Here is a 12,421-nt window from a genome sequence, read left to right on the forward strand (position 1 = left end):
CTCCTCACGGCTGGATTGCTTGATTTTCGTCGGACGAGAGGCTCCGAGCCCGCGAGCTTTGGCGTTGAGCACGCTCCGGTACGCCAAACATGGCATTGCTATCGCGACATACCTGTGTGTAAACCGAGTCAGGCTGTTGGAACCTGGCACTCGGGGCGCCTGGGCCTTCTGTGATGGCATGGGCCGACAGAATGAGGTGATTCGTTTGATGGAAACATGTGTCTGGCGATGGCAAACTGCCATGGTGTCGACGCCGCCAATATTCAATTTGTCAAACAGTGCCAACGCCCCCCATCACTCCAGAGTCTAGAGTCCCGAGTCCAGAAATCTGTCGAACTTCTTCTCCCGCTACACACACCTCAATCCCGCCCCCGGACTTCTCCACGTCTCGATCTGGCTGGACGGTACGTCTGATTGCTGCGCTACTCATAATTTCAGGGATGGCAAGATATCTAGTCGCAGACAGGTTCCGGACGCCAAACCAAGCCATCTCTGGTTAATTGGCTAATGGTCCAGAACCCCGAACATCGTGTATTGTTCCGTTCATTTTGACGAGCAATGATAACAAACTAGCGAATGGAAGCTGTCCAAACTCCAGGCTAGGGTGCAGTGTCGAGTCGTGACTTTCTCAGGGGTATCGTCAAAGCAGGCAGGCGCCAATCTCAAGTCGTGTATCAGCTAGGTTACCATGAAAAGGCTGAAGCTCGAATTTGCCTGCGGCTCTTTACTTCCTTCCCTTCTTCAGCATACCCAGCAAAGAGATAAAGCTTGTGCATGTGGACAGATAGCTTTCGCAGCATCCTTGTCGACGTCTAGACCACAATTGGATTGACATAGTTTGCTCGTGAGTTTTCGCTCGACATGTCGCCGAGGCTCGCCCGCAACTCAACATGGACTCCCGTCTTCGTCCTGGGTAAGTTTCCCGCATCTCGACTCCGATCGAAAAATTGGCCCTTTCGATTTGCACATGTATCTGCATACTTTGTGCTGCCCTCTGACCCCCGGCCAGGTTGGGACGCAATCGTGAAATGCGGAGAATCATACGCTCATCGCACGATTGTGGAGGCTTTCACCAAGTATGCTCGAAATTTCCGATGGATTTCGCGGGGCTGCAACGACGAACTTGCATACCACACATGTACCGTATGCGCGGCGGTTGCCAGACCTCTACATTCTCAACAGCGGCAACAATGGCAATAATGCATGGTCTTCGGGCTTAGAGTTGTCTCTTGCTTTGTATCGTCTTGTTGTATGAGACAGGCCTGTTGTTGTTCGCGCGGGGAGAACCCCGCTGGCTGGTTCGCTGTTTCCACCGCGGGCGGACGCCCTCACTTGGGCGTTTCTGCTGTTGCTTCACAAACCTGTGTCTCGCTTGGACCGGGTTCCTGACGGCTGAAAGATGAGACCTGGTAATCCAGACTCCGCGGCTATAAACTCAAAGAGTGCACTGCTTGACACTCTTGACAAGCGTCGGAATGACTGGCTCTTGCAAGACTTCGCAATGCCGCCAGCGGGCGCATTATCGCTCAATTTTCTCGGGGGAACTGTGGGCTCTCGTAGTTGACCTCAGAGTCGATTGCGAGACTTGCCCGGCATGAGTCAGTTGTTGCTTCCTGCGTTCAACGGTCGACGGTCGAGCGGAAATGAACCGAGCTCTTCAAAGACAGAATGGATCTGCCCATGCTTCCCCAGACTCCCCTTCACTTCGAGTATCCCCGCAATGTACTTTGAGAGGCCAAGGCGGTAGCTCTTGAAGCTAGAAGCCAAGGGTCGTACCGGTATCATGTGCTTTCTGCCTTGGGTGAAGATTGACCCGAGTTTCCTTGCCGGGACACGCCTGTGTTTGAAACCAGCTTCCTGAAAAGGGCAATCTGAGGGCGTGGGAATGAGCCGGGGATGGGCTTCGCTAGGGGGCTGATTTACAGGGGATGCAGATAAGTGTGGGGAGAGTCGAGAGCACGCCTGGAGGTGTGAATGTCGAACGCGGTGTGTTGATATGGCTCCGAGTTCCAATTTTCTGAGGGAGATCAGGATCCCGAGATTCCCCGAAAGCACAAGCAAACAATCAAGCCTTTTGCTTACACCTAAGAGCAGAGGATTGGTTTGGCCATATGCAGCATGTGAGTGGCGCCTGTGAAATCTCTGTTGTGTCCTAGATGCCTCAGGTGAGACGCAAACAGATGAATTGGCGGCGCTGAGAGTCATCCCTCAACGGAACATCGCCCAAGTGATTGTAAGCCCTGGATGTTTGGAACGCTTGCCCCTCATTGCTGTCACATGTGAAAGATAAGCAGATAAAGGGAGGACACCCCAAAAGGAACCTATCCCCTTTGGCTAGAGAACAAACCTTAGCATGATGTCAGCGGGAAAGCTTGGGACCGCATTCAGCAAGTTGGAGAAACGGTAACATTCTTCCACATGTAAAATCCTGGAGAAGCGCGTACCTTGCATCGCACATGCGGAGGTGAAAGGGTCTGGCCAGAGATGCCGTCCAAAATCGAGAGTTTGTTGATGGCTGTTAGCCGCACCTGTGAGCGGGCGACTCCAGGCAATGTGAAGCGCCGCAGACTTCTGGCCCGAACCCCGATATCGTCTCTCCACAAAACCTGTGGAACGAAAACCGCGGATGAGAGAAACTCCGCTTGCCCTCCACGTTATCAACCCCAGGTCTTTTCAGTCCAGCCGCCACTAAGGGACCTCATTAGCAATTTACCCCGGCCTGAGAGATGAACGACATGTCCGGCGAAGGAATCGGGATTCGTTGCCTCTGGGCGCCGATAGATAACGTGATCCGTCGACCCGAGCTCGGATATCGGGATAGAGGTAAAAGCGTGGTGTGGCTAACGCTTCCACCTATGGTCCGTAGGCTGTGGGCATCGCTGTCAGGGAAGACGGCATGCTCACTTGGTACCGTCATGCTTGACAGTTGGCAGTACCGGTATCAGGGAGACCCTTGAAATCTTTTGCATTGAGATGGTGAGGCTCATGCCCTACCTCTAGGGCAATATTTAGCCGTGAGTGTACGGCTGCATGTAAGGTACTTCGGGCCTTCGCTGTCGGGTATGTAGAACACGTCTTTGATCTCCGCAAGGATCTTGCTGTGCATTCATGTGAAAGGCTGCCCGGCTTTTCTGTGGATAGCTCTTCCGATTTCCGACCCGATCAACGCCTATTCAACCAGTCAGTACGGAGTCAGGGTACGAAGCAGGTACGGGTATCCGTACAGATACGAACACTAGCTTTCCACTCCGCCGCCCGAGTTGCAGGTCGTTGTATCCTGGTAAATTGGATTCTTGGGGATGACTCCAAGGTCAAATTTCTTTCACTCTGGACATGTCAGACCCCGCAGACCCCGCGCGGGATCATGCCGTGATGGCTGAAGGCTAATCCGCGTTGTTGAGCTGGAGCATGATTGCGCCAGAGCGATCGGGGGTTCGGCGCAATCGGTCCGTACGAGTTCCAACCATCCGCAGCCTGCCCATCATCCCATTTCAACCCCAGATGCAGTGCCTGCCGACAATGGTAGGTGTCGAGACCAGGATCGTATATGGCCCGGTAGGTGAAACTACGATTGAGGAGAATGGAGCGCTAGGGTTACAAGTATCAACAGGTCTGAGGGAATACCAGATCAGTAAAGCCCGAAGCTCACTGGACTATAGGTATGTAAAGATGTGAAACCGGAGGGGTCCTAGAATGTTCCGAGTCATTGTGAAAATAGACTCGCGAGGCCTACAGTGAGGAATCGAGGGAACCGCATACGCAAAACGGCAAGCTCGAGCAATGGTCCCTGGCGGCCACGTTCCACCCGTTTGGCCCGAAAACACTGCCGTCAGTGCTGGCGATTCTTGTCGTCCGAAACTTGGCCAAGGCTCCGGAAAGGTCCTGAACGTTCCGGGTGGTCGGTACCAGAAGGCTTCAAAAGCTGAGGCGGCTCGAATTAGCCGTCTTGTCTGACTGGGTAGCATCGACGGAATGATGTGGCCATGCAGGATCTGAATGGAAGACATCTTGCGCCAATCGTCCTCTTTGTTAGTACATGTTTCAAAACACGGATATGCAAAACCCCCCAACAGTTCTTTAAATGCAAGTGCTTGCTTGGGGGCGCTGGTTTTGGAGTCAACAGCCGCTTGGTGTCCAAGTTAGGTTGGTACCGCTCAGTGCGCCCACTTGACTGTGGTTTGGGGATCGCAACGCAGCTCTGCATTGCAATGACTGAGGTTGGTATTTTGTTCTTTAGGATTGAGATTGAGTTGAAGTTGGAAAATACGAAAAGGATGATGTAAGGTATCTTGCCGCCATGAGACAGGCAACGCGGTGGGCGTACAGTGAGAAGGTGCGCAGTTGCCTCTCAGCCACACTCCTGCCTGCTACGCGTGTGGCTGATGACCTCATCAGGGGCACGTGTGAGATTGACTGACTCATACTGTGCAGCCTTTGCAACTTCACGTCGACAATCGGGACATGCCAAATCTAGGATTAGTCGACGAGACCACTCGAGCAAGATTTGGGGTCCTAGCAATGGAGAAGTACCACTCCGTTCATGAGGAAGACATCTCTAGCTTCGATCTCCCTTCCACACGCATGTATGACCCAATCTTACAATCATGACAGCTCCTGACAGAGTGCAGATCGATTACCTACAGTGTCCGCCGCTGACGCACTGGAAGAACTAGACGGTGGTTTCGCCAGACACATTTCTACCGGCATTGGACGACTAGATGAGGCTCTGACATCGTCTTCGTTCCTTCGGGAACCGACGCCGACACGTGGGGGAGGTCTCCAGAGAGGACAGGTCACGGAGATATGGGGACCACCAGGCTCAGGCAAGACAGCTGTAGGGTGAGTTGCCATTATGTTTTCCTGGAGGCAACGCAATGTACTCACGACTGACACATCAATGAAGTATTCAGCTGGTCGCCAATGCGCTATGCGAGGGGCATGGTGCTGTCTGGGTAGGTCGGTTCATCGAAGACTACCATGCGCGGGAAGACGACAATGAGACTAACGCTAAGCTTCAAAGATTGCGCGTATTCAGTTTGCGGCCATCGGCTAAACGCAGTGGTCGAGGCAGTAGAAGCAACTCAGCCATCTAAGGACTACAAAGAGGCAACATCGGCCACGGATCACTTTGCACATTATGGCTGCCCCAGCCTACCGCATCTGATAGCACTCCTATGCCGTCCCACGGCGGCAACAGTGCCAGCAAACTCGGCTGTGGTTGTGATAGACTCCTTATCAGCTTTGGTAAACCATGCCTTCCCCAAAGCCCCCGACGGTAGAAAAGATCCGCCGCGCGGCAAAGGTCAGTTTATTCTGGACCAAGTTGAGGTTCACCTACTCATATTATGCAGGTCCAGGTCTATCTCTATCAGCAAAGCGGCTGCAGGCTTTACAGTACATCACCAGTGCCCTGCAGAAACTAGCAGCAACACGCGACTGCGCAGTGGTGGTCCTGTCGCAATGTGCAACCAAGATGCAGTTGGAGCGGAGCGCGACATTGATCCCATCCATTAATGCTGGGGTATGGGAACAGGGCATGTCGACGCGGATCGTGCTGTTCAGAGACTGGGTATGGAAGGAAGAGCAACCATGGTCTGTATGCTTCGCCGGCGTGCAGAAGCTGGACGGCAAGGCTGGGCCGAACATGATGCAGAGCGCAGCGGCGTTTAGAGTTGAGGCGGTCAGTATTCTCGTTGGGCAGTCACAATTCCGGCATAATTTCGCAAAAGCGGAGTTTCCAAGGCGAGAGGATATGTGGTTTGCTGACATGGCTCGTTATCGTGACAGACGGGCGTGGTTGGTGTGCAGTACGACACTAGCCAACCATCTATGTTCCTACCAACGGCTCCACGAGCGAAACGCAAGTTGGCAGAAGCTGGCCTCGAGGTGCCCGATAGCGAGGAAGATGACGAGGAGTACGGATGGGCACGAGAAGACGAATCGGCGCTTCCCGGCCCGCCGCCGCAGTGGCAAGGCAGCGAAGACATTCTGCTGGGGACCCAGGCGGCCGAGAGCGAGGATGACGGCAGTAGCGACGGAGACGGGCACGGCGATGGCGGCGACGGTGATGACGAGGACGACAAGGCAGAAGGTGTGGATGAGGCAGCGACTAGCGGCCGAGATAACCAGGATTTGGCCGAGTAGCAAGAGGGATGGCGGAGAAAGGGCCACGGTGGAAATTTTCCGGGTGAAGGACCGGAGCTTGGCCGACAGATAGGACGAGCATGAATCGATAATGCGGTACGGAAAGTGGTTCTCCTTCACGGCCTTGCCCTTGGCAGCCCTGGCAAAAATCTCAGCCTAGGCTGCCGAGCCCCAGACTTTGACGAGATTTGGAGACTGGTCAGAAAAAATTCCTCACCAGGAGCCAATTCCGAGACTGACGGAGTGTGTCATGTTACGGATACTCAAGCATCAAAGTTCAGGGTGAGGCGAGAGGAAAGACAGAGTAAGGAAAAACTAGTCCAACTCCACCAAATATGACGGACGACCCGCCACAGGTAAAGATTCAGCGGTTAAGGACCGATAAGAAGCTGTGATCGGTCAAGACCCGGGTCCACCGAGAGCATGAAAAGCCCATCGTCACCATCGGCCAAATGTCGGCTTGACGCGGACCGCTTGGAAGCACCAGCTCAGAGACACTGTCAGGGCTCAGGGGCCAGAGATGGGGATAATAGGCCGTGGCTCGTCCGGGGCCCCGACCCCGACCTGGGCATCGTGGGGTCCACATGTTTGGTGAGCCGCAGTGGCTGTGGTGGCACTCTTTGTGAGGACGTAAGGAGATCCAGAATGAGTTTGAGAGTGAGGAATTGAGAATGAGCTGGCCGACTGCGGAGTAGAGTGTGAGATTCCAGTGGGTGAGTGAGTGAGAGAGAGAATGAGTCTAGATGAGCGTGTGTTGTCATTGTGCTCCGGGCAAGTCCGGATGCGGCTGGAGGCTGACCTAGGGGGAAAAGAGGACCATGATGGCTGAGGTGAGAAGGTGGAGGGAGCCATTGGCTTACTCATCGGGGAGCGCGACTTTTCCCTCTACTCATTTTTTTTGCTGGGGAGGATGTGACGGGTTTTCGTGGGGGAATCTTTTTTTCCCGCCCCTTGAGCCCCGTTTCTTCTCGAAGGAAAAAATGGCGTCAGATCGAGGGACCCCACATGCTCTGCAGCGCCGGGCTCTGCAGTCCGCGGACACACTGCTCCTCGAGCTCGTGAAGGATTCTTTTACCCTGTGTACATTAGTCACAGAGGAGGGTGCCGAGGTGTGCGCGCTGTTTGCTTGCCTTGGCTGGGCATTTTTGCAAGGCTCAGCGGTGCGCCAAGCGCTGCTGGGTTCCCCATGAGCCTCGACGTTCAGGGGGGGGTTACGGTGCCTATCCGCGATATCATTGATATCCAGGGTGTTTGAAGATGCATACAGGCTTCTGTGATGGATTTCTACAGGACCTTTATCGGCCCTTACAAGTAGACTCGGTGCTAATGGAAAGGTAAAAGTATCGTACCAGCGGCATCACACAGGGTGGATTCCACATTGCTCGCTTTTGTCCCTGCCTGTGGTGCGCGGTATTGACGAGATGCCAAGCAAAACGGCCCTGAGCGGGCATGGCGGGAAGGGGGAGGGCCAGGCACAGAGCCTACCCAAGACGGACAAGTATTTCTGGAGAAGAAGTGACTTCAAGATTTGAAGGTATCCGTATCCATACGCTCGAGTAAGGGCTTTTTTCCCCGGTCGCATTCCGCTTTCGCGATCATCTCGCGCTCCGTCAGAGACTCAAAGCCTCTGGAGTAGGTAAGGTCCCAGTATCTGAGGCGCCCCAGATCTTCCGAGCACGTTTTGCTAAGCTCACGCCCCCTTTTGGCCCTCTTCCCGTCCAGGGCAGTACGTACCTCGCCTCCCCTGCTTCCCGGTCCCTACAATGAACAAGTCGCAGCCCTGCGACGGGCGGTCCCCTGTCTTCACCTCTTTTTTTCCTCTCTCTTTTGCGCTGGCAGGTGAAAATTCCCTCTCTGGAGTCTGGAGTCTGGAGTCAGAGGTACCTTTTTTTCCCTCTGTTTTTCAGCCTCTTCGTTTTTTTTAATGCCGCTGCGGATCCGCACCTAGTGTACGGAGTACCTTGCTTATCGACTCCAGACTGAAGTGGCCTCCTCCTCCTCCTCCTCCACCCAATTAGGGTGACATAAGCCAGTGGATCTCTCCCCCGTCCCGGAACCACTGGCATCAAGCATTGGCACTGGTCCTAGCTTTTGTGAAGTTATTCCCACATGGCCGGGCTGCAACTCACGTATATTGTACGTACATCTTTCATATATTATTCTCCGGCGGGCTCAAGCAGGGTTTACGTTCACTCTCAAGCCCGCACCGAAAGTTCGTCCTGGCTTGTCAGTCAAGCATGCTTGTTATGGACCGAGCTCTGTTTGTTTTTTAATACCGTTCAAATGATGATGCCATTTCACCCTTGGCTTTCGCGCAATTACTCACGGGCAATTCGCTCTTCAGGCTAAACGCGTCAAACCGCAGCTTGCAAGGAAGCGAGCGAGTGAGCAAATAATTCTGGAGGGTAGGTATACGTTGCGTTGCGTATAGACTTGCCTCGAATTATGTACCGCGCTCGTACCATAGCATTGCTCCAGTTCAAGGTAGCATACACACCTCGGGTCCTCTGCGGTTGCATTACTGCTGGATTCAAGTCCCAAAACTTGAACCGAAGCAAATCCTAGACATCAATGGGACGTCGAAGTTTGAACAGACGTTCAAATTACACCTCGCGAGCCGCAAGTAATTCCCGCGTTCCCCGCCCTTTTTGTTCCAGCCAGTTTTTTTCCTTCTCCGCTTGTTTTCTTTACTCGTATGGAAACAGCTTGAGAACAAACCTAAGGCCATTTTTCCATCTTACGATCGTAAACACCATCGGCCAGGTAGGTAACCCGCTCAGATCCTAGGCCACACCCACAGCCCCCAATGCAACAGGTTCCAGCTTCAGTGTCAAATAGTAGGTGAGACTATTCGTACAGAAGAGTAAAATCCCAACCAAACTACTGCACAATGCCGTCCGTCCCTCCCTCCCCTTCCGCCGCCGCAGCACCCCCCGTCGGCTGAGCCAAGCCGAGGTCCTATCGGCTGACGCCGGAGAGAAGGAAACAGGAAAGAAATCTCAGCTGCGGTCCGCCTGAAACTATGTTTCTACCCATCATCAGCCGATGTTCCTTATCTGCGTGATGTATCTCCTAACCGCGCCAGACAGCGGAACCGCTCTATAGTATGTCACAGACAAGCCAAGCGGCATTATCTAAGAAAAGAAAGAGAGGTCTAGATTGAGCGATCTGGTCCGGGAGAGCAGATCGAAAGTGCCACTGGTGCCATCCAACCCGCCCTCTCTCCGCATTGAGGAAGTCACATATTCGATATGACATCGTCGATGGCAACCACTACCATCATAACCACCATCTGCAACCGATCACGGCCGATTCCCATTTTCCCTTCCCCATTTGCTACCATAAGCTCCTGCCGTCACAGTTAGTGAACAAATACAGAGCTGCAACTCCGGAGAAAACCGGAGCCACAGGACTCTGGCGCGTACAAAGTGCAATGCAAAGCAGGGGCTTGCGCCTCTTCAAACAAGGAGAATGCGTATCTCAGCCTCTCTGAGCCTTAAAACACTGCGGGAACAACTGGGCAGCAACCTTCAGCCAGAGAGACTACTGCACAGATCGCCCATTCGCCGCGGGTCGCATATAGCCGTACCGATGCAACTGCGGGGATGGTGGCAAAAGTCTTTGCATAGCACACATAGCTATTCGTACCTATCAGTGCCTCTGAACGGGAACGGGTTGTATGCCGGTCCCAGATATTCGTGTCCTGCAGAAACGGCCTCTTTTGCCAGCCCACTTGCGAGATGTATGTGACTCCGTACAGCGCGCAGCAATAGGGACTCAAGAAGTGGAGGGAGGGTGACATCAGGGACTTGAGACGATTTTTGCTGCAGGACTGTAGGCGCCTCCCGCTCCTCGGTCAGCCCACAATGCCGCTTAATCGTGCGGACGTCGTCTAACACTGGCTCCATGTTTCCCGGGTTTCCGCGGCGGCGGCGGCGAAGACGAACAACTACCACCGACCACAACCAATAGTACCGGTAGCCCAAAGAGCGAGAGCCGCGAGGTTGAGACTCAGAGACAATGACATAGCAAAGGCAAGACTAAGTGATGCGTCTACTACGCATACCCTGACTACCAGCCTTCATTGGCGGGAGCCGCAATGTGACGGTGCCCGCAACTCTGCAACAGGAACTCATTCTAGGCTCTCCTCTGTTGCTTTGCATCGACGAGCAGCATTGCTTGTCTTATCCTATGTGGTTGGCTCGTTCCCTGTTTTCCCATCTCACGATATAGGCTGTTTGGGTACCGTTATATGCGTTGCGCCTTTACCTGATGCCCCCAAAAGTCTCGAGTCTTGTCAACATTGCTTCTCGTTCGTTGTTGTCTCCGCAGTTGTCTCTCCGCAGTTGAATCTGCGGCACACACCCGTTTCTTCTCCCCCGCCTGAAGTCGTTCGATGGCCCCAGTGCACACCTCCCCCACACCGCCGCTCCCGCTGGCCCGCGTTGCCGCGACCACTGCCGAGATCTTCATGTGCAAGTTTCGTTTCTAGACTCTGGCGCGTGTTTGTTTTTTTAGAGTGCTCTTTATGACTCGGCAGGAGTTTGATTCCAAAGAAAGGTAGAGTTCAAGCGATGCTTGGACCTATGAGAGTATGGTTTGAGAATATGAATATATCACAGGCACAACAAGAAGAGGCAACAGAAACGGAAGGTCGTACCTACTTGGATAAAATGAGGTAGGCTTGCGTAACAATAGGATGAGTAGAGTTGCGAACCTTGCAGCGGATGACTTGCAGCGATCATGCACACATCCCGCTTCCCCGCCCGCCCGTCAACACACCCTCAGGTTACTCTGCCCTTCTCCCTTGAGTCCCCTTCCCCCAGCGCCGCCGGAACCGCTTGCTAAGTGCTCGGCGACGCGGAGGGAGAGAGACGTCTTCTCTTGCCGGAATTGGCTTCCAAAGCTGCGTATCTTTGCACATCTTGGCTGCTTGTGGCTTGAATGATGGACCCCCCCCTCCATCTCTTCCATTCTCGTCCTGCATATGCGGGGGACAAGGAGAATCTAGACCGCTGTTTCCCATGATACTGAAAGGAGGCAAATACAGATACAATAGCAATTACTACAGATGAAGTCGCAACTACACATTCTTTCCGGCCCGAGAGGCATAGGTGTAGTTGCAGGTGTAACCGTAGACTGCTCTCACAACGGGATCAACACAACGTCGGAATAGGATGATGGTCGACCGTTTTCTTTTCCATTTAGGTTTCTCGGAAGCTTTCGCACAGAGTTACAATTTTTTTTCCCTTATCTAATTACGAACAGGGCTCAATCGGTCTTTCACACATATCGCTCAGAACAGAATCCGTCGATGCTCAAACGTAAAAGAAACCGAGGGTATACACATTCACACTGAGCCTGTTTTTGAACGGCCACGGCTGCACGGCAGGTATGCTCGGCTTCTCCATCCCTCCTCTGACGACTCATGAAGGGAAATGGAAGAGGAGGGGGGGGGGGTGGGGGGTGCACATATTGAAACCATTGGATTTTTCTTCTTCCCTTATGCTTTTTCTCAGTTTGGATCGAAAACTTTGAGAGAGTTCATCGGGACACAGTTTGTCATGTTTCGCCTCGGGAAGTCTACGGCAAGTCGGGAAGAAGGGGCTGGTTGGCTTCGGCGGTGATGGTGGTGGTGGTTGCGGCTCTCTATTCCTCCGCACTTCCAACGGAAACCTTACGTCAGTGCCCTTTTTTGCTGGGTTGAACGTTCTATCAACATCATCACATGTCAACTCATCTACGTTTCTCTTTGCTGATGGCTGTCTCTCCCTTCCCCTCCACCCCTCCGTTTGCCCCGCAATATTAGAGCTGGCTCATGCTCATGCTCATGCTGACTGGAAGTGTGCTCATGCCGCATGAAGGACAAAATAACAGACTTCCCGACAAAAGAAGAGGTGGAGACCCTCGTTCCGGAATCCCTCGTGGAACTCGATTCTCGGCATGTTAATTGCATGATTGATGGCTTTGCCGACAATTGGAATGATTGCCATGTGTTGAGGAGAAGCTTTCTTGCTTGGGGTATGACGGCATTTCTTCGTTATGGCCTCGGCGTTAGCATTGGAATTTGGAGAGCATTCATGTGAGGAAGTTACGGAATACGTAAATGGGCTTATATCAAAAGTCAATGGTACTCGTTCCGTTGTTTCTCAAGCACATGTCGACGCCATGTGGTGACCAGAATGACATGGGTTCTTATCCATCAGAGTCGAGACTGTGGGCTGATTATATTCCAGTCCCTTCCCGGTTGTGAGGGTAAGATATGATTCTGTTAGTG

At 53.2% G+C, this 12,421-nt stretch overlaps 2 protein-coding genes across 2 annotated transcripts; one reads left to right on the plus strand and one right to left on the minus strand.

Annotated features, from left to right (window-relative positions):
• Nucleotides 1-1,320: 1,320 nt before the first annotated feature.
• Nucleotides 1,321-2,465, minus strand: BDP55DRAFT_171223 (uncharacterized protein). The gene has a single exon (XM_060565755.1). The coding sequence runs from the start codon at nucleotides 2,203-2,205 to the stop codon at nucleotides 1,600-1,602; it is 606 nt and encodes a 201-aa protein (XP_060428755.1). The 5' UTR covers nucleotides 2,206-2,465; the 3' UTR covers nucleotides 1,321-1,599.
• A 1,832-nt stretch (nucleotides 2,466-4,297) lies between these two features.
• BDP55DRAFT_632816 (P-loop containing nucleoside triphosphate hydrolase protein) lies at nucleotides 4,298-6,144 on the plus strand (the record flags this gene model as incomplete). The annotated part of the gene is made up of 7 exons (XM_060572473.1): nucleotides 4,298-4,333; nucleotides 4,432-4,583; nucleotides 4,624-4,839; nucleotides 4,904-4,952; nucleotides 4,990-5,302; nucleotides 5,352-5,680; nucleotides 5,788-6,144. 7 exons carry the CDS (start codon nucleotides 4,298-4,300, stop codon nucleotides 6,142-6,144), a joined length of 1,452 nt encoding a protein of 483 aa, XP_060428756.1.
• Between the last annotated feature and the right edge of the window lie 6,277 nt (nucleotides 6,145-12,421).

The sequence above is a fragment of the Colletotrichum godetiae genome, assembly GCF_030913485.1.
Source record: "Colletotrichum godetiae strain CBS 193.32 chromosome Unknown BDP55scaffold_24, whole genome shotgun sequence".
NCBI classification, from domain to species: domain Eukaryota; kingdom Fungi; phylum Ascomycota; class Sordariomycetes; order Glomerellales; family Glomerellaceae; genus Colletotrichum; species Colletotrichum godetiae.

Bases quoted from the DNA above. Each gene is read 5' to 3' on its own strand.
- BDP55DRAFT_171223 (XM_060565755.1), bottom strand. From the start codon at position 2,205: ATGACTCTCAGCGCCGCCAATTCATCTGTTTGCGTCTCACCTGAGGCA.